Genomic DNA, 22,017 nt, shown 5'->3' with positions numbered 1-22,017 from the left:
AGCTGCAGTCTGGCAATAAAAAAGAGCTGAAACCAACTACCTATGCACTGTCACTTTCTGTAACCACATGTCATTCCGAATGTACCTTCAATAGAGCGCGCTGTAATCGACATGTTTTCTCATATGTTTTGTACTTTTTGTAGAAATGTATATTGGATATTTATTCCAAAATCCAATTTTCAAAATAAAGGTTTCGTACGTATCACACGATGTATACAACTTAAGAGTTGCTACATTTGAAAACACATATGAGAATTCATATCGTCTTAGACCACCTTAATTAGTGTCAACATTCAAGTTGCCTACTGAAGCTATCATTGAAAGTCGACCCCATAAAAACCGTGAATGTTGAAAACTATAACACAGAAATACTCAGTGATTGATCAACCTCGGCAGCCTCAATCCCAAGGCAGCCGGTTGTACGTACCGGATTGACCCGATGAAGTCCTTCATCGGCAAGGGCTGCCGCCTCAGTGTACAACACACTGCTACAACAACAAACAACAACATCAACCTCGGTATAGTGTAAACAATAAGTGCACAAAAGACATTTCTGCCATCAAAAGGGGAATAGTATTGACCAATAGAAGCTACTTTAAACTGGCAGAAGTTCAAGAGCATATCACCTTCAAGACACTAGATTCATAGATTCTCTCTTTAGCATTTCGAGGAGAATGCTAATCGCCGCGGTATCAGATCTGAGAGTCATATCATGCATTTTTTATAGCAGGTTTGAGGAGTGATAACAGAGGAGGGTTTGAAGCGCTCTGTTTAGATAGTGTATAAATTATCTAGGACTCCATCGGGTCAATCCGGTGCGTACAACCGGCTTCCATCGGTTTGTAGCAGCGTATTGTAAACTGAGGCGGCAGCCCTCGCCGAAGAAGATTTTGATCGGGTTCATCCGGTACGTACGTCCATCCGCAACTACTTTGAAGTGCCAGCCTAAGAAAAGAAAGTCATGTGTAAGTAGTAACACATACATTCTGTTTGATGCTGCAAACTTTATTTTTTCCTAATTATTCCGTACATATGTATACATATCAAAATGCCAATTTTACCATATAATAATAAAAATATTATTAGAATTAGTACCAACTTACTTACAAATACATATACGTGTGTATTATATATATATAAATATATATATATATTTATGTATGAACCGAAGAAAAGAAACAAAAATCAGGAATAATTGCATTTCATTAATTCACCGCCGGCGGTGTAGGTGGTTGCGGACCATTGCCACGATCTGGTCTATCGCTACGCTTGTTGCTGCCATTAGTCAGCTTCAAAATTGACTCTGGTCTAATGAAATACATAATCAATGCAAAGATCATAACCATAGTCATCATGGTAAAATTATTCTCTTCACCTCCTGTGGATGGAGTGGTTTGCTGTAACCGTCCTGAAACTATAATGGGAAAAAAGTTAGAAGATTAAACATGCGTCGAGCTTGTTATCAATAAAAAAAATGTCTGGTTACAAAAAGATCAAATAAAACGTAAGTATATGAGGATTAAAATGTATAAAAAATATAAATTATAAAGCATATTTTCATTTGGAAAATTTCGTCGAGTTAATGTTTATGTGGTTCATATTAGAAAACATAAAAAAGCTTTTTGTTTAAAATTTACTTACCATCAATACAATTTGTATCTGTGCACTCATTTTGATTTTGACGTATCTACAAAGAAGTTGTTAGCAACATTAGTAATGCGTTTTTGCTTTATGCCTTGATGTACTCACGAAATTCAATAATCTTTGCATGGCCAACTCATGCGACCACACACATTCACAACCATCAAATTCATCACCCATCTCGACGAAAAGATAATTCTAAAAAAGAATAAAAAAATGTATGTTATGACGTTATAACACGTTTTTTGGGTTTTAAAGGGATGTAATCTTGTGCAGATGTATCCTTCGACACGAAAGCCTTTTGAATAACGACTTGGAATTGTTCAGCATTAATTAATATCTTGAAATTCGCCAGCAGCTCATTGCTTCTGATTTAAGATAAAGTTTCTTCTGTTAAGCCCAACTGCAGCTTAAGAATTATTAAAAGGGATCTCTTAGATTTCTACAAATCTTTTCAAATTTAATTACAATTTATAGGTCTATGATGTGTGAATCTGCTACCAGCATTTAACCCCGGTACGGGATAACCATATAACTCTAAGATCGAAAGATCGATGTTTTGCCCATGAAGCCATTGGTTTAAAATTAAAACCAAGCTTCAGTTTTATATGTGACCAAAGTTTGCGAACCCTGTTAGTGCAATGAAGAGATATCGTCAAAAAAAAGAACAAAACCCTATATCGTAAGCTGTGTTGCCACTCAAGAAAAATATTACCTACCAAAATTTAAGAAAAATCCTACCAAAACTTACCAAATGTTCTACAAGCCAAAAAGGCTCCATAAGTTCTTAGACCCATCACCGAAGAGTTGGCCATTTTGCCATTCCATTTATAACACATCAAATTATACATGTTCAACGCTACAAAGTATTAGATCTTCGTTTTATTTTAATAGACGATCTAGACATCTCCGTCCGTCTGTTTGTGGAAATCGCTCTTCAGCCTAAAGTTCACAGATGGCCTATATCTTAATACAGCACCCTTTATAACGATTTCCCCATAAAAAATCTTGAGTTCATAAAGTCTCATACTTGCCCCGATTTCAATGACAACTGTGTCGAGTTTGAATAAAGTGATCTCCCAATTTAAGTGTTTGACCCGAGAAATGCGCTTTTGCTACCCCTTTTCGCCGTTAACTCATTGTAACGGACACCTCACCATGATGCACCCCTCACCGTGATGCAGACACGGAAGCAGATGCGGTAAATGGCTACCGGGTGAATGAAGTACTTGGAGAACGACCGCCTCCCATTGCATAGGTTTGGATACCCTACTGTCCCCTATCAACGCCATCGTTCTCCTCTTTACACGGTCCATTAGCTTCAGGGATGATTGTGAAGCTCCAGCCCATACATGTGAGTTATACTGCATTTTCGGCCTTATAAAAGTGGTATAGATGTTAAGAAGATCAGACGGTGAGAAGTAATTCTTACACCATTTAAGGAAGCCTAAATACTTAAATGCTTCTTTCGACACTTCAAATACATATTTAACCCAACGGACATCACTTTGTATTTTCATGCCCAGAACATCAAGAACTTCTGATTGCTCAACATCTTTACCGTTAATAGACAAAAATGATCGTAATGGGTCAGCGAATCGTTTGTGTGACTAAAAGCAGTACTGAGTCTTCCGTGCATTAAAATCTACTCGATTCATTCGACCCCAATGAGAAATGGCCAACAAATCCTGGCAGAGTGTAACATCCCATAGCCAGCCTCTTGACCTCAATCTCTGGAAGACTCGTCCTATGGTCGAATGAGTACAAATGACAGAGATTACTGTCATCCGCAAATTAGTAGATCGGATTCGATGTCTGGCTCAACAGATCGTTGATGACAATAAGAAAAAGAGAAGGAGAAAGAGAAAGAACAGAGCCCTGGGTATACCTGCGGTCAATCTATGTTCATTGAATGAGAACCCATCTATAACGACTCGAATAGTGCGATCTCTGAGAAAGCTCGAAATAAGTCGAACGAAGCCATTACCGACACCAAATACGAGCAATCCCATGGCAGCCGGTTGGATTTCTTCATTGGCAAGGGCTGCCGCCTCAATGTTTAACACACTGCTACAACAACAACAACAACAAATATGACAAGCTTTGATAGTAGTGCACCGTGTTAGACCCTATCAAATGCCTTGGAGATATCCAAAGCTTCAACCTTACTCTCACCAAACTGTTGGATTGAGCGATTCCAAAGTTCCGACAGAAGTGCGGAACCCATACTGTCGCTAAGAAGGCCATTAGACTCTAAATACCTCACAAGATGATGATTAACCATGCTCTTCATAACCTTGGAGAGAGCGGAGCATATCACAATTGGCCGATAATTCGCAGGGTTATTTGCCTCACCCTTCTTGGGTATTGGCTGAACATTCGCAACCTTCCAACACGCCGGGAAGACTTCCGCACGGTAAGCAAAGATGAAAAGGTTGCATAATGGACGAACAAGCGTCGAAGAACACCTGCGCAAGACAAGTGTTGATATGTTATCCGGACCCTTTATATCTAAATTCTGAAGAATCTGGCATGACGCCAGATACATTTTCCACTGATTGTCCAATCCCATGTCAGCCGGTTGTACCTACCGGATTGATCTGATGCTTCGGCAAGGCCTGCCACTTCATTGTACAATACACTGCTACAACAACAAGAGTATTTAATATATAGTCTGGTTTACCATAAAATCAAGCCTCCTTTGCAAAGCTAACATTAACATGATTTGAAAACCACTGTATGTTATTTAATGATAAATTCCTAAGTCCTAAGCTTTATAGTACAATTCACTTTGAACCAAAAATCTTATCTTTAATTGCGTATTTCAGTATATGACCTTTCTTTATAGTTTAAATAGTTTCATTGCAAATGTATTTTAAATAAACACAATAGAGTATTGTTTGTAAATATCTAATCTAAAAATATAAATATAAATATACACATGTTCGTATCGAAAACTTTTCGAAATAAACCACCTCCGTAAAATGTTGTCTAGAACTAAAGTTTTTACTGAATGAAATAAGAGTAAGTGTTCTTGTTTTCAAACAAACGGCATTCGTGGCATTCATTTTCACACATGATTCACAGTACTTTAATTATAGGCGTTAAATGGCAAACAAAACCATCACATTGAAACATTGTGTTATCACAGCCAATAGACCGGCTCAAGCTTCAAAAAAAAACCTGTGGAATAGCTTTATAGAATTCGTCTGCTCTCGCCAAAAAAGTTAAAAAATCGAAATCTGCTAAGTATCAATCTCCTTACATGATAATTATTGAATAAACTTTTGTTTTATTCTACATCACCTGAGGATGCCTTCTTGCAATGTCTGTCTTTGATACTAATCGCTTCGGATCCATTGAGAAAACTAGAACACTTTCCAGCTGTGGTTATCCCTTTACAGCTGAGGCCTCAGAGAAATAAAATTCCATCTAGAAAGTACACACAGTATCACATCGTTTACACTCTGATTTAAAGGGACGTCCCTTAACATTGATATAAAACTCATTATTATTCCTGGAGAAGTACTGCTTCTCTTCTATAAATCCGCGGCTATAACAACATCAAAAATCTCCAGCATGTAATTTGAGGTAAAAACTTTTTTCCTAAATCGGATTCTTCAAACATTTTTTTAAATAAAATAAATATTTTTTAAAATAAAAATCTTTAGAAAAGGCCTTTTTACTGTCTCCCACAGCTGGATGGTTTTTTATATTCAATCTCTTCTAACATTCCACCAAAAAAATCGTAGTTGTGTGGGTGTAACATTAAGCATAAGTATGCTTCAGCATATAAAAATTCTTATCAACGTTTACTGCGAATAGGAACTAAGATGGGAATGGAAGAATATTGAATGCTACCCAAACTTAAAACGCAATGCTGGAGAAACTCTCCCTTTCAAATTGCCTCAAAATATGTATACTTTGTGAGACCAACACTTTAAATTGGGCAGCTACATATAAATGTTTTTAACAAAAATCTACATACGCATATTTTCTTCAAAAAAATTCCATTAAAGAACAGAGGATACTTCTCTCATATCAAAGAGAACAAAGTATCTTATTCAACTTTTAGCTCAATGATATGGGGCTCTGTGCCGCTTAGCGACGCCACTTGTGTGAGAGGTTTTAACATGACTGGATACCTTACAATTGTCGCCAGCATTTGTAAGAGGATAACCGCCGCCAGGATGTAAGCCCATGCGTTCGACGTCATTGACGCACATGCTAAACTCTGCGCAATGGTGGCCTCCAGCAAAAACTGGCTCAAAAAAATCTTTCCAGCAGTACGATATATTTTTCAGCTTTATCGAGGTATTTTCCAAATTGGCTCGTATTTGCTATGTAAATGAAGACTTATTGTGATATCGATCTATATGACAACTATTAAGGCGCTAAGTCTAGAGGTCAGTTTATATCATTATAAAATACGATATGGCCCATATTCGAATTTAACGTACATATGGACAAAATCGCATATGTTGTAATTTTTTGCACATTAAGTCTATTGTTGTTGTTGTTGTTGTAGCAGTGTTGTACACTGAGGCGGCAGCCCTTGCCGATGAAGGAATCCATCGGGTCAATCCAGTACGAACAACCGGCTACCATGGGATTGAAGTCTATTGTTGAAGTTTGCAGCGTGATAACTACAGACAGGCAATCTTCAAATAAATATCTCGCGATAAATTTTGTAAGAATCGGTCCAAAGGAATTAACAACCAAACAAAGCCCAACTATTTGGACTTTTATGCAAATGTACCTATATAAAAAGAAGATAACGATATCTCAAATATATTTATTTGCCTAAAGATGCACAGATTTTTCATACACACCACCATAGGATGGTGGTATACTAAAATAGTGATTTTGTTTGTAACACCTCGAAATATTCGTCTAAGACCTCATAAAGGATATGTATTCTCTTCTCTACGTTCTGAGTCAATCCAACCGTCCGACAGTCCGTCCGTCTGTCGAAATCACGATAACGGTCGAACGAGTAAAGCTAGCCGCTTGAAATTTTGCACAGATACTTAATATTGATGTAGGTTGTTGGGCCATATCGGTTCAGATTTAGATATAGCTCCCATATAAACCAATCGCCCGATTAGATTTCTTGAGCCCCTGGAAGCTGCAATTTTTGTCCGATTTGGCTGAAATTTGAACATAATGTTCTGTTATGACTTCCAACAGATGTGCCAATTACGGTCCAAATCGGTCTATAACCTGATATAGCTCCCATATAAACCGATCTCCCGATTTGACTTGTTAAACCCCTGGAAGCCGTAATTTTTGTCTGATCTGGCTGAAATTTTAAACATAGTATTCTGCTATGACTTACAACAGATGTGTCAAGCACGGTCCAAATCGGCCAATAATTTGAAACAGCTCCCATATAAACCGATCTGCCAATTTGACTTCTTGAGTCTCTGGAAGCTGCAATTTTTGTCCAATTTGGCTAAAATTTTGCGCATATTGTTCTGTTATGACTTTCAACAATTGTGCCCAGTTAGGTCAAAATCGTTCTATAACCCGATATATTGGGTTGCCCAAAAAGTAATTGCGGATTTTTTAAAAGAAAGTAAATGCATTTTTAATAAAACTTAGAATGAACCCTAATCAAATATACTTTTTTTACACTTTTTTCTAAAGCAAGCTAAAATTAACAGCTGATAAATGACAGAAGAAAGAATGCAATTACAGAGTAACACGCCGTTGAAAAAATTTTTCAACGCCGACTATATGAAAAATCCGCAATTACTTTTTGGGCAATTCAATAGCTCCCATATAAATCGATCTCCTGATTTGACTTCTTGAGCCCATGGAAGTCGCATTTTTTCCGATTTGGCTGAAATTTTGCACGATATCTCAATTTTTTTTACTTTGAAGGAATGATTCAATTAACGAGTATCATCTTTTTGTGATCACTCACACTCTAGCATTTTGCTAACCAAATAAACAAGTTAAAATGATGGAGTCAAACATCGTATGCTATTAAAGTATGTTTATAGGTCATGACGGCTTAATTGGAAAAAGTGGTGGACTCGATTCAGGAAGTGAGTGATAAGGGTTTAACATTATTTGTTTATTTATTTAACAAATATTAAGTACATTTGGAACAACCAACTAAGGGCTCGGCCATTCCAATTTTATGATTGCTGAATATAAATGATTATTTATTTGTATTTATGGCTATTCAATGTATTTGACAATAATTTATTTGTTTTATTAGTGTGTAGGTGAGTGTTTTAGTTGGAGCCACTACAAGTATATGACCTAATACCTTCAAATGCATTTGCTGTTGTAAAAAACACAACTGCTGTAACCATACAGCAAAAAATGGCCACGACATAAAACAAACGATATAATGGATGGATGGATATATGGAAAGAAGCAACACCAAACTTATGTAATGACAACAAATGCCACGAATGTTTAACCATAGAATTTTGTTTTGCAAATTTTGGGGAGAATTAAAATCGCTTCATCGGATACTTTGCTATATTTAAACTGAAGGAAGTGTTTTTTCGCTAATGACAACATAGTTGTTGTTGCCATTTTATTTAAAAACACACTTCAGTGAAGCCTGCCTTTCTTTTGTTTTCTCCGCAGCAGTGCAGTAGTTTGCAAAACAAGTTTTTTACGTACACATATTTATTTACAAAATCACTGCTGTTTTTTATGATTATTCCCACCCCCCTTTTTACCTTATATGGTTGAGCCCGATAAGATAGAAGATTGGCTAAAATTTTTCTAATTGGAACGTTTAAGTGACACTGTTAGTTTTCGGTTTCACAAGCCCTTTAGAAATGGTAGGCCATTTTATTGGTTGTAGATTTTGCTGAATGTTGGTCTCACGACGATTGAAATTTGTCAATTTGTTGATGCTGCACAATAAAAAGATTTGTTTCGTTAACACACTAACAAATTGACAACTAAAACGAAGGATGACGCAGTACCGAGTGCTGACGATACCGATTATTCGATAAACTACACATATTAGTTTGCTGTTTATCGATTAGATGAATTTTACAAATTATTTAACGGTAATCGAGATTTGGCATATCCGTTAATTGTTTCATATGTGCGGCATGAGAAACCAAGAAGAAGGCTTATCCGCATATAATAACAAACTAATTATTGGTAAAATATGTATAAAAAACTAAACTCAACTTGAAAAAAAAAAAAAAAACTAAAACACGGCGAAATAACGATTCTCCCTATAGTTTGGTACAAATTTAATTTTTTTTTATTTTCGTCACAAAAATCTTAATACTTTGTTAATTTTTTTTAATGCTTGTTTTGGGCAAATGATTCGTTTTCTCTTTATAATGCTTTGAAAATGAGTCGACTTTTCTTTACAATTTATAAGAGGAAAACGACTCGTTTGCCATAAAAACGAGTCATTCATAGCATGTGAGCCGAAATAAGTACCTAAAGGCCTGGTTATGCTCTCGTAAACATACAGTAAATGTAGGAAAACGTGTCAGCTATTTTATTTTGCTTTAGGAAAACTCATGCAAACGATTACCGAACGTCTGTCGACCGTAAACGGAAAGTACAATTCAGTAAAAACAAAATTTTAAGTTCCGTTTTCGTGTCAGGTGATAAAGTTTGGAGGATTTTCAAAACCGAATATTAATGTTTAGAAAATTGCTATTCTCCTATTATATTTCTCTATGGCATTTATTACAATTTATTGTTAATAATAAAGGTTAATTGGGTAGCCCACCATGAAAAGGTGGTCAGTCTGATCTCTTGTGAAAAGTAAGTGTTGTGAAAAAAGGTGAGACATATGTGATAACGTTGGAGCATTTCCTTTGTCATTGCCCGGCACTTAGGTGGAAACACAATACCATATATGAACCAACTTAGGGGAGTGGTATTGGAAACAATTCAAGATTTTGTAGCACGGAATTCCTAACATAAAATTTTCTTTTTAGAGGTTACAACACAACAAACCGATTACTGGCTTAGGTGTATGTCCATAGTGGCATGGGGCTGATTAATTACTGTAACCTCTTTTCAACCTAACCTAACCTTACCTATGTGATAACAAGAAATCACAAGAAGAGAGTAGGTGTAAGCGTCAATACGGCGCTGTCGTATTCGCTAATCCATGTTATCACTATGTCGTGAAACTGAGGTATATTCAGGGATTCCACACACTTCCACGACCTTCGGCCACACTGTACCAGAGCTCACGGCCTTGATTGCCACCATATACACATACCAGTTTCTATCTCCTGAAACCCTCCTCAGTCTGCCTACCGCATCCAAAGTATCCAGAAGGTAAACTTGGCCGTATTCTGTCTCCCCGCGCGACTCATGGCTGTGGCTGTCGACCCATCTCCTCGTTGTTAGATGCCCACTCAATATTCGAGAAGGCCACCATTGTGTACTTCTTCAGTTGGAGAGACGTCTCAACTTCTAGCATCACTGCGTGGAGGGCCGTCTTCTTCTTCCTGCCCTTGAGTTATGCCTTAAGTTCTTCGAAGTCAGATCTCTCTCACCTTCAAGTCTTTTTTTTTTTTTTGTTAAAAAAAATGGTTTTGTTTGAAATGTTAAATGCTATGCTTGGTAATAAGCCTAATTGCCTCTTTACATTTACGATAAATTTGTTTTACATTTACACTACATTTACGAGAGCATAACCAGGTTTATTTATTTTCGAGGTTTATGACGTTTACTACTTTTTATACGTTTTATAAAAGTTCATGACGTTTTCGACGTTTACAACCTTTTGACAGTCGAAAACCTTTTTTATTTAAGGGGTCGAAATGACCGGATGGTTTATCTAGGTAAGCAACATACGCAACTCCATTGAAAAAAATGCTTGTATGAGCCTGAAGTCGATGTCTAAGAGGAACTCTCAACGATTAGAACGCCTGTATTATCCGCCTGCTTCTCACTCTTTATTGACATGCGCATTGGTTGATTTCCTTTCTCTTTTTCACTCTGCTGTTTCGATCCGCACTGCCGCGAACACACTTTCCATTACCGTTTTAAGTATATATATTCTTAATCTTTCTAATTGTGAGGTCCATCTAGACATGTCTGTCTTAAAAACACTATAACTCGAACGAGTAAAGCTAAACATTAAAATTTTGTACAATACCATTTATTGGTGCAGGTATGTTGGGACTGTAAACTGACCAAATCGATCCACTGTTAGATATAGCTGCAATATAAACCTCCATAGGGCGCAATTTGTATGCTTCTACTACCTGCAACACTTCTATCAAGAACTATCCAAATCGGTCCATAGCCTAATATCAGGTCCATGCCCAAATCTAATCAGACTATGAAAAAATCGTTCAAAAAAACTTGATTATGAGATACAGAAGGGTAGAACGGGGACAACAGTTACTAAGAATAATATTGCACAAAAAGAGTACGAAACATGAGTACTTCTGTATAAGACTGATCCTCAATATTTGTAGACATGTTGTTGGGATTTGAATGGCGATGGTGATTTTCTCGGTATTATAATAGGTACACTTATCAAAACGTTGTAATTCCTTATGAATTGTATTCTTTTTGTAACTTAAAATCGAAGAGGAGAGAAAACCAAATGGTTACCACTCATTCACATACTTAATTGCAATATTCCTTTCATAAATTAAAGCGTTAGTACCTCAAAATGGTCCGCGAAGTTCACACAACTGAAGAAGAGAAAAGGTCATTAAAAATTAAATATAAAAACCATAAAGAAAGTTTCAAATCTTTGTTTTTTTATGCCCCAGAGATTCTTAATAATGTGTAGGTCCCATGATTGCGATAGATCTCCCAAACTCGTTGCAGAAAGCTCTTGGAACTGGAATTCTGCTAGTCTGAAAAAGTGATTTGAGTTGTTAACTTACATGTACTGTTACTTAAGCTGCATTATTTCCTCGGCAAATGGAAATATTGTTTTCCCTAAGATATTGTTGTAATCCACATAACACATTTTTTCGCTAATCCAGAAAATGGGATACGGATCAGTTACAGAAAAAAACCCACAAATCATCAATGAAACGCAACCATGTTTCTCAACCTTCTACGCCCGGTACGTGATAGCTGTGAGCACCACACATACTGGAACATTGAGGTCCTATCTGTGAGTTGTTCATTGTTGTCACGAGAAGCTTAGCTGCGAGCTACCGGGCGCGTCCACAGGTGGCGGATAGTGGAATGCTCCATACGGAGTAGCTGCAACGGCAGTCCTGGACAATCAGCGGTATCGAGCGGAGCGTCTCGGTGAGAGATCGGGCGACATCGTCTCTTGCACAAACACTGAGTGCCTATGATGCTCGATATGACAAGGCGAGTTAATGGTGCCTTTAAACAACCAATGGCCACCCGCTTCCCTAGACGATCGTTCCTTTGAACCGGAACGAGCTTACTCACCTACAGGATCTTGACGAGGATCGCCACCTCCACATGAAAATATAGCTACAACAACAACAAAAGCAACAACCTTCTACGGGTGCTTAGGATTATATTCTTTGGTCCTTGTATTAATGTGCATATTTTATTAGATGGGCAAAACTTATATCCGTCGACCCAGGACCAAAGAATATAATCCTAAGCACTCCCAAAGGCCGTGAAACATGGTGGCGTCTCATTGATGACTTAAGGGTGTTTTTCTGTATTAGACACACAATGTGTGGTATGGATTACAAGGATATCTTAGGGAATAAAATGCTTCCATTTGCCGAGAGAAAAAATGGCCTTAAGTGACAGTTCATGTAAGTTAATGTCTCAAAGCACTATTCCTGACTAACGGAATTCTCGTTGCAAGAGCTTTCTGTACCGAGTTTGGAAGACCTATCGCAATCATGAGACCTCTTCTTCAGTTGTGTGAACTTCCCGAACCATTTAGAGGTGCTAATGCTTTAATTTACGAAATGACTCTCTTAGATTGTATATTAAGAAATTTTGATTTTATCATAAGACATTACAACGTTTTGATAAATGTCCCTATTATTTTTTCCAAGTGAATCTATCGACAAAATTACCATATCGAGCATACGTGAATTATATGAGATTAAATATCAAAATTAGCCCAACACGTTTACGAATATTGAGTTTCAGCCTTATACAGAAGTAATAATGGTTTTTATTGTTTTTGTGCAATATACAGAAGTAATAATGGTTTTTATTGTTTTTGTGCAATATACAGAAGTAATAATGGTTTTTATTATTTTTGTGCAATATTATTCTTAGTGACAATTGTCCCTATTATTTTTTCAATCACTGTAAGTTTCTCATATCTCAAAGCTCATAACAAATCCATGCTGGTTTTTGTTTACAGTTTTTTATTCAGAATATTTTCTTTTACAACTACGTTACGATAGTTTGACTGCTGAATTGTAATCTATACCATTGCAACTTGTAGCGGACATACAGTAAAATATACTTTGGAAACAAACACTAATATTTAACACTTGGGTTGGTCCATAGGATCATGTATACATAATTGCACCACAAACTCCAAGTCTATGAAAATACCTATAAACTTTTATTTCAATCTAATCATCAGATCCACATGTTTTCTTTAATTGTTTTTAGTTGGGCAAGTTTTGTGATTATTAAAACAATAGTCTCTAAATAATTTCGCGTCTTAACCTATCATTATTATTTGATGGGAAAAACACTATTCAAAAAAGGTCATGGCTGATAAATCTTATTTAAATTCTGCTGCGTCGAGATAAACAGTTAATAAGTGGTTTGATAACTTCAAATGTGGCTTCATGGACGCTGACGATGCACCACGATCTGGTACCCACAAAAGATGGAAAACAGAAAAGTGAAGTTAAGTTGACACTCCAGGGTATCAAAGGAACGCAGTGACTACTTGCAAACCTAAAAAAAGGAAAGTGATTTTTCTCTAATGACGAGGTGATTGCCGAAACTGAAGCCTTGTTGGGGGGAAAGATAAATCGTTCTAAGGTATTGAAATGTTAGAGATCAATCTCTGAAAATAACGGAATAATTAAAGATATAAAAATTATCGCAACGAAAACATTCAATCTTTGAAGAAAAGCTGTTTTTTGATTTCCCTGTTCCTCAATTTTTATCGCTTCACTTGTTTTGTATGACTATGAAAATATGGTATCTTCTAAAATGTTGTACAAATTGAAAAACACTGTGGCATTCAACGAATTTTTTAAAATTGGGAAAAAATTTGATTCACGCAAAGAACACAAAAACACATACAGATAAATGTAGAACAAATTTAAACAGTTTTGATATTTTCTGCTGAATCGAATCCTTTAATGTTATGTTCACTTTCGGCTGGAATCCAATGTTTTTACAAACAAGCCACAAATAATCAACTTGTTCGTGTTTGTAGAAATTCCTTTCTTTCACAGTGGAAGTTAATTTTCACTTACTCACCTTTTTTAGCTTCTATTTGTTTTTTTTTTCTAAACCGCAATCGATGTTCTTTTGCCAACAAATGACTGATATCGCTATATTTTTACATATTAAAACAAATGAAGTTTATAATGCCCACAAAAACAGCTGCCAGCCAAGCGAGCAATACAACAACATGCGAGAATTATAAACGTGTACAAATATGATAGGTTCTGTGGCTTTTTTATGAAGGCTTAACTTATACAACAGTTTCAATACAGTATGTGTATTCTGTTTCACTTAAAAATACTGACGATGTATTGTTAACACCAAACAATGATGGAGTTTTACAGTATGAGGTGAAAATACTTACGTAAATATGGCTAATATTCTTAAATATTTTCATATTTTTTTGGCATGCTTCGTCGGGTACGCCTAAGACCAGATGGGCGGCAATTTTTGAGGGACTCGGTGGCAATGGGTGAAATAGCCGGAGGATTACCATACATATTAAGTCTGCCAATGCGTTCCTCGACAGTGGGATTTGAGGAGTTTATTGTTATGTTGCAACTTGAGTTTTCAGAAATGTTTATTGGTTTGTCTGTACTGGTTATATTGTTGACATTCCATGCTATTGGTTTGAAATCTTCCTCTCTTACAGGTTTCTCTCGTGTTCGTGGAGTACTGCTTTGAATTGGAGCATTATGAAAGAAATCATTTACATTTGGTGTTCCGGGGGTCTTTATTGCAGCAGTGTTTGATTTTATTTTTATTGGGGTTTCAGTTTGGCCAACGATAATTTCAACGAATTCATCATCATCTTGTCCGTTGTTATCGACAGCATCATTGGTTGATAGACGACCTTTCTGTTTTCGCTTTTTGCTTAACGACAGTAAGTTCTTGCGGGATATCACAGATTTTGCCGCCGATGTATTTAAAGGAGATCTCATAGATAACTCCGAAAATGATTGCTTTACATCAGTCAGTATGCGTTTGGAGGGAGGCAGTGGTGTACTTTTAGCTTCCATTGATCTCTTCAAAGTAACCGCAGGCAGCGAGAGTTCTTTGCTTTTACCCAAAAACGAGTTTGCAGAGTTTATCACAGTATCTTGAACACTTTGTTCATTGTGTTTGATTTGTATTTTGCTTTCCATATCGATTACATTCCACTCAGTTTTCCTTTCGTCATGATCCAAATCTTTATTTGTCTTCTGTTTAAACTGCTTTTTATGGATTTTGCTTTTAATTTCGACTAGATCCTCATCCCATTTATTCATATTACAATCAGACTGAAACTCCTGTAGCAGATGGGCAACAGCTTGTTGACCTTTAGATGATATTGCCAGCTTTTTGCCACCAGCTGTTTGAAAATCAATGGCATCATTTCGAAAAGTTGAACTGTTTCCTCCATCGGTCAAATCGTAACTTGTCTTTTGGTTACTATGCTTTTTCTGGACAATGTTTTTAATTGCCAATAGATCCTCTTCCAATTTATTAATACCAAAATCAGATTGAAACTCCTTTAGCAGATGGTCAACAGCTTTTTGCCCTTTAGCAGATATTGCAAGTTTATTCCCAGCGGCTGTATGAAAATCAATGGCTTCATTTGGCAACGTTAGTCTGTTTCCTTCTTGGGGAAAAACTACTGCGTTTTGTTCGCTGCATTTTCTTTGGATTTTGTTCTTAATTTCGACCAGATCCTCATCCCATTTTTTATTATTACAATCGGCTTGAAACTCCTGCAGAAGATGGGCAACAGCCTTTTCCCCTTGAGCTGATACTTTGAGTTTCCTACCACCAGCTGTTTGAAAACCATCAAGACAATCGGTGACATTTGAGCAATTGTTTGAGCTTTTAGGAGGTACTAACGATTTGCCTTGCAATTGTTCCTCCAATGGCCATTCGCTAAAAACTATATTGGCCAATTCCTTTTCATTCTCCCAATATTGATTTTCAGTGATATTCTTTTTTGGAAACGAATGATTTTTATTATTGGTTATATCTTTTATGGAATTTAAATCACTGTCTGTGTATGGCTTTTCTAAGGAAGAAAATTCCTTTAAAATATTTTCGACATTTTTTAAAGCTTTTTTGGAAATATCAATTTTTTTGCCATTGCCAGTTTGAAATCTTATACTGCCATGCAATAAAGAAGGAAATACCTTGCAATTTTTTTCCTTTTCTTTGATTGCTGTCAATGCAGCTTTCGACGTCGAAGGTTTATCTGAAAAGCCATCAACCATTTGATATTTTTCATTCATTGTTATTGCAGGCAAATTTTTTACGATTTCTAATGCTCGCATTTCAGCTTCTTTGGAAACATGTATTGGTTTGGAAGAGGCAGTCTTAAACTCAATGCCATTAATATTTTGGGAATTTGCTAAACATTCATTTTTTATCAATATGTTGTTTGCTGTGGCTAGTCCACAGGGAGAGATTTTTTGTTGTTGCAATACTTCTTGAGTTTTAATAAGTGCAAAGACTTCGGCACAGTCGTCATTCCAATCATATTTGAAATCTGATTTTCGATCTATATGGAAATACAAACAATTGTTTTTTTTTATAGAAATATCGAAATTACCAAATTTCATTGACTTACGTTGAGATGTCTCATCGCTGGAATTATGTACTAAAAATAAAACTTGTAATTAGAAAGATGATTGTGTATTAAAATTTAAAAATAGTACCTTCATGGCAATGGCCAATTTCCTTTTCATCTGCTGGTATACGTAATTTATCAGGACTTAGTAGTGTCTCATCCAAACAGCAGTCCTCTGCAAGCGATATTTCCTTAACAGTGCATTCATCTAAAACATTACTGGGAAATCCTTCAAAGTCATCTTCTGATCCAAAGGCATCTCTATTAACATCTCTATTCCAATTTTGTGAACGCAAATGGCAAATTTCTTGCAAAAGATTGTGAATGTTTACTGTTGTTTCTATTGTAAAAGGTGAGGACGACCTCATTGCGCTTTCATCAGTCATCAAGGGTTCCTGTGTAAAATATGTGCTGAGATTTAGAAGATTTTCGCTTAGCTTCTCAGATTGATCTGGGATCACAGTTGTATTGTGTACATCATCCACCTGGGAATTTTCTTGTACTGAAATGAATGAACTGCTGCGACTTTCATTGTCCTCATCATCCGAACATGAGGGAACATTGAACTGCAAACGTTTATTAATATTTCGACAATGCTTGCGACTGTAGGTTTTTTCGGGCTTATTTTTGAGCATAAACTGAGGACTATATTCCCAATAGCGCACTATGGACTCTATAGATTTAGTTGTATACGGTGATAATGCAAAGTCCTCAAGTATGGAGTTCACTAAACGCAGCTGCTTATGTGGTGTGCTTGTTGTACTTTTATCAGCTTCACGACAGCAATCTAGTAACTCCGAATCTGTAATGAAAGCCAATTTGGGATCTTCGTGGTTCTGTTGCTCGGACCATCTTTCACATGTAAGGAATCCACCATCTTGCTTTGGCAAATTATTGCGGAGGTTTGTTATAGCTAAACGATCTGCCTTCATTAACATACTCTCCATTTGATAAGGCACAAAGTCTCGAACGTGGGAACTGACCAAAAACGTGGCATTCAATAGCGTCTCCTCTTCCAGAGTTTCATCATCAGAACTACCGTACAACTGGAAACAGATCTCGGGGCCTGCTTCATTGGTACTTTTTGGCTTTTTAGAATTAGTTTTTAGTCTGGATTTCCTACTACTTCTTACTTTATGAATGTATTTAGAGGTTGACGATGATAATATAGGGCTCGAAGGAATTGAATCCTCTTGTTGAATCATGACAAACAATAACAGAAATAAACAAACAAACAAATCAACAAATCACAAAGCCTAAGCCATTTTTTATGCGGCGACGATACGAAACGAACCGTAACATTCTCAATGGCTTCTTTATTTGAATTAGTTTACGAATTGATTTCGAGCTAAATTTACAAAGCATGAGGACTTGACTCAATAGTGGAATCATCAAAAAATCCTTTTGACACGAGACAAATGAATAATTTAACATTTGATATTCATTATTTTTGAAGATTTTCCGGTTTCTCTTCATAAGAATACTGAAGTGGCAACTATGACCAACCGATGACTTTCAATAAGGCAAATTCCGATTTTCTAATCGATAAACAATAAATTATAAAAGAAGACAAAAATGAATGTGACCTTTCTATGATGTAGGGAAAAAAATAAGTGGCTTCTCAATACACACAAAAATTTAATTGAAAACAATTAAAAATATAATTGATTTGATAATTTTTTAATTGAATCTGAAATTGTTGTCAGTTAAAATGCGATTAAACATTGTACTTATTTCAAATAAAAATATTTAGTTGAATCTAAATTTAAAATTAAAACCACGTTTAAACCCCGCTTACACTGCACTTTAAATCCGTATTTAATAGCTCGATCATCTGTTCTTCCTTTTTAAAATCAACTGATTATAGCCTTAAATACGGATTTAATGAGCATTGTAAACGGGGTTTAAGTATATAAGGTCATCTTAAGGCTTGTACCATGGTGCAAGAACTTAAAGGTATGGTCATGCGAACAGCTGAGTAAATTTTTTTTAATTTGGCAAATTTCTTAATGTCAAACATTGATGTGTGTGTGTTGTTTACATGAAGACAAAATACTTGGAAAACGAAATACTGAGCGTTGGTTGTATTTTTTATTCAGGTTTGGTTTTTGCAAATTAAAAAGCTTCGAAAAATTGAAAAAAGGAAAAATACATGGTCGTTTAACGGCTCTTTGTGGTTGTTTTCGTGGCAATAACAAATCATCTGCTTTGAAGATTTGATATTTGTCACAATCACAATTTCAACATGCGTATTTTATTTTTTCCATGATTGATTCGGCTTCTATTTCTTGATGTGGTGTCTCGTTTATGAAAGGAAGTGCTGGTATATGTTTTTCACTCAACATTGAATTTGGCTCTCATCGGTGGGTGAACAAAACAATAACTTATGAATTTCTCTGGACAAGAAAAATTATTAAAATTTTTGCTTCTTCTAACCTCGGCAGAGATACTGCTGCCTAGCCGACTTTTGACATTACGAGTTGTAAACAGAAACAATTTTGTTGTTTAGCAAATGACTCCACCTTCTAAGTTAAATTTTTTCTCGCGAGTACACTATCTGTCAACAAGTTTTGGTTGGGTGTGAGTATTAAAGTTAAGAAACATAACACACACAAACAATGAAAAAAGGTGCGAACTATTGGGTTGCCCAAAAAGTAATTGCGGATTTTTTAAAAGAAAGTAAATGCATTTTTAATAAAACTTAGAATGAACTTTAATCAAAAATACTTTTTTTACACTTTTTTTCTAAAGCAAGCTAAAAGTAACAGCTGATAACTGACAGAAGAAAGAATGCAATTACAGAGTCACAAGCTGTGAAAAAATTTGTCAACGCCGACTATATGAAAAATCCGCAATTACTTTTTGAGCAACATACACAAAATCGGAGTTGCCCTAATCACTGATTTTCACAAATAGTGCATATTTTGTTGTAGGCCAACTAGGCTAGTTCTAGGCTTAAGTGTAACAACCTCTTTAATTTGGTTGAGCGGGAACGGTACGACGGTCTTGGCTGCGGCTTAGCTCGCCGGATGGGGAGGTTCTTTTTCCGCTGAGGCTTCACATTTAAATTTAGTTCGTACCAAGATATATTTATAAAACGGAAGATATTATGTTACTAGGAAATGGCAAGTTTGAACAAAAAGGAAACGGAAATCAAAGTTATCAGCTCTTTCGTTTCTCTATGTGTACCCTTGTCACCCATTATTCGAATTCGTTTCCAAATTTCTCGTATCATAAAAGACTTTGGTGTTGTGTCTTCAAAGGCGACCCACCCCTTATGACTTTTCAGTCATCCATGGTATTTTCTATGCTTTTCATTGTAATGAAAATACCCCTTATCGAGCTTTAACCCACTTTTACATTTCCACTACATTCTCAGCCTTTCCGTATATTATCAATACATATTGTTATAATTGATTACATTACAAATTTTTAATTTTTATTATAAAACAAATTAATATATTTATATAGATCTAATTGAAATTCATTATTGCTTAATTTTTAAATTATAAAAAAAATCAGTTGGTTTCTGTCTTATAATAGCTTTGTTCGATGACATATATTAACATATTTTTAATTTGATTTTCTTTCTTTCCTATTCTAATATATATATGCATATATGTATTATTAAATATTCTGCTTTGTATTTTTGTATGTTTTTTTTTTTTTTTTTGTCTAACCACTTAAAAGAAAATATAATATAATATAATATATATAATATATAATTTTCATATATTTCCTTTAGAAAGAAGTGGAGTAGGAAACAAATAAAAAAAAAACATCTTTCTAAAGAAGATATATGTGATTTTTCTTTTTTTTTTTATAGATTATAGATTTTATAGGTATATGTACATAAGTTTATGTGTTTCTGTTTTTAGTTGTTTTACTTTCTCATGATATTTTTTTTTTTAATAGTTCCTAAAAATAAATCTGTCTTTTTATAACTTTCGTTATCGTTATATTTCTGTATGTTCTTTCATTTCTTTGAATATTAATAATTATTATTATCTTTTTCCTTTTTTTTTTTTTTTGTTTAGGATCCAAATTTGGTCGAAGAATGGTAATTTTTTTGGATTTTTTTTTTTTTTTAGTTTTTCTTGATAATGATATAATCGACAAGCCAAAGACAAACACAATTAGGTGTATGAATACTACGTGAATCTTACTGTGCTGTTGCCAACTCTGTCTTATGAATTTATGGGGGCTTCAATGTGGAACGTTTGTGACTTGGGGTGCACCCTCAGGTCAGAAGTACTGTACAAGCGTGAGCACGTTTGTGGCCAGAAATGAAGATGGTGCAGGTATGGGATTCCTATTTCACCAAGAGGAAAACAAATTACAAATAGGTCTAACAAAATGCAATCAAATGAAATTCAAGGACTGTATGCCCCAGTAATGTAATGTACCTACCCTATGACCATGATTTAAACAATTTAACGAATTGCAAATGGCTTAATATGCCGTTTCACGTGGACAACTAACAAATTTTATTTAAAAAAAATTACAAGTTAATACTTTTGAAAATATTTAAAGTATATTTTTTTTATAAATAGCGATAAATATTTTAACCAAATAATCGCAATTTGCGTTGCCCCTATTTCATACATAATCAAATTATATACATTAAAATGTGGCTGCACATGGTCATGGGTTAAAACGGTACCTTAGCACTACTCCACTGACTATTTCCAATTCTATCAAGGCAAAATTGTCACACTCACACATTTCATAAAATGTTCAAGATTTAGAATTTCAATTAAATTTTCCTTTTTTCTGTACACATAATTACCAAATCTTGAACTTTTTTTATCAATTGTCACTCACTTACCTTCTAATTCCATAAAAAAAATCAAGAAAAAAAAGAAATTTATTGCCACCACTAAATAAAAACTATTTCACTGCCGGAGCCAATTTTTTTAATGATGTAGTCAGCACACAAGTTCAAAAGGAAAAGGATGAACTCAATCAATCATTCTCTCAAATCAGTTGTCAATCTAAGAAAAAAATGGAAATTTTTCATTGGAAAACACGCGTTAACTCTGGCTCTCTCGTCCTATTAATGACATCCCCTCTCTGAAAAGTGATAGTTTGCCAGACCCTGGCCGTTGAGATCCAACTCTGTCTTAGCATCATGTGTTCCCATCTCTGTTCATCTGTCAAATGCGAAATTGGCAGGCCAAACATTAAAATAAAAAAAATAAGTAAAAACCGAAGCAGCTAAAAAAATGTCCCTAATAAAATATAAAAAATATTGGGATATTGGCAACAAGATGCAGCCGTCACAAAGCCAGCTCTTTTCATGAAGCCTGCGTCTGAAAAGAGTTGGGAAAAACAATAATACAGTACACCAAAAAGAAATAAATCAACAAATCTATGGCCGAGTTTCTTTTTCCATGGAGGTGTGTGTGTGTGCCGCCTTTATTGCTTGTTGACAAACAAAC

At 35.4% G+C, this 22,017-nt stretch overlaps 2 protein-coding genes across 2 annotated transcripts; both read right to left on the bottom strand.

Moving 5' to 3' along the window:
* Positions 1-984: 984 nt before the first annotated feature.
* On the bottom strand, positions 985-1,833 carry LOC106085187 (small integral membrane protein 14). The gene is made up of 3 exons (XM_059369115.1): positions 1,750-1,833; positions 1,642-1,687; positions 985-1,414 (listed from the first exon to the last, which is right to left on the bottom strand). Exons 1-3 carry the CDS (start codon positions 1,819-1,821, stop codon positions 1,206-1,208), a joined length of 327 nt encoding a protein of 108 aa, XP_059225098.1. The 5' UTR covers positions 1,822-1,833; the 3' UTR covers positions 985-1,205.
* Positions 1,744-18,073, bottom strand: LOC106085185 (uncharacterized). Its single transcript, XM_013249283.2, has 4 exons — positions 16,665-18,073; positions 16,577-16,606; positions 14,351-16,507; positions 1,744-1,839 (listed from the first exon to the last, which is right to left on the bottom strand). The coding sequence occupies exons 1-3, from the start codon at positions 17,779-17,781 to the stop codon at positions 14,370-14,372; spliced, it is 3,285 nt and encodes a 1,094-aa protein (XP_013104737.2). The 5' UTR covers positions 17,782-18,073; the 3' UTR covers positions 1,744-1,839; positions 14,351-14,369.
* Between the last annotated feature and the right edge of the window lie 3,944 nt (positions 18,074-22,017).

Source organism: Stomoxys calcitrans, chromosome 5 (assembly GCF_963082655.1).
Source record: "Stomoxys calcitrans chromosome 5, idStoCalc2.1, whole genome shotgun sequence".
NCBI lineage: Eukaryota > Metazoa > Arthropoda > Insecta > Diptera > Muscidae > Stomoxys > Stomoxys calcitrans.
Note: the sequence above shows the minus strand (reverse complement) of the source record. Positions and strands in the feature narration are given on the sequence as shown.

What these genes read in the sequence shown, in the direction of transcription:
- LOC106085187 (XM_059369115.1), bottom strand. Translation starts at nt 1,821, where the DNA reads ATGGGTGATGAATTTGATGGTTGTGAATGTGTGTGGTCGCATGAGTTG. An exon ending in TGCAAAGATTATTGAATTTC is followed by an intron (nt 1,688 to 1,749) that starts GTGAGTACATCA and finishes ACTTCTTTGTAG; the next exon opens with ATACGTCAAAATCAAAATGA. An exon ending in AGATACAAATTGTATTGATG is followed by an intron (nt 1,415 to 1,641) that starts GTAAGTAAATTT and finishes TTCCCATTATAG; the next exon opens with TTTCAGGACGGTTACAGCAA.
- LOC106085185 (XM_013249283.2), bottom strand. Translation starts at nt 17,781, where the DNA reads ATGATTCAACAAGAGGATTCAATTCCTTCGAGCCCTATATTATCATCG. An exon ending in AATTGGCCATTGCCATGAAG is followed by an intron (nt 16,607 to 16,664) that starts GTACTATTTTTA and finishes TTTTATTTTTAG; the next exon opens with TACATAATTCCAGCGATGAG. An exon ending in CAGCGATGAGACATCTCAAC is followed by an intron (nt 16,508 to 16,576) that starts GTAAGTCAATGA and finishes ATTTCCATATAG; the next exon opens with ATCGAAAATCAGATTTCAAA.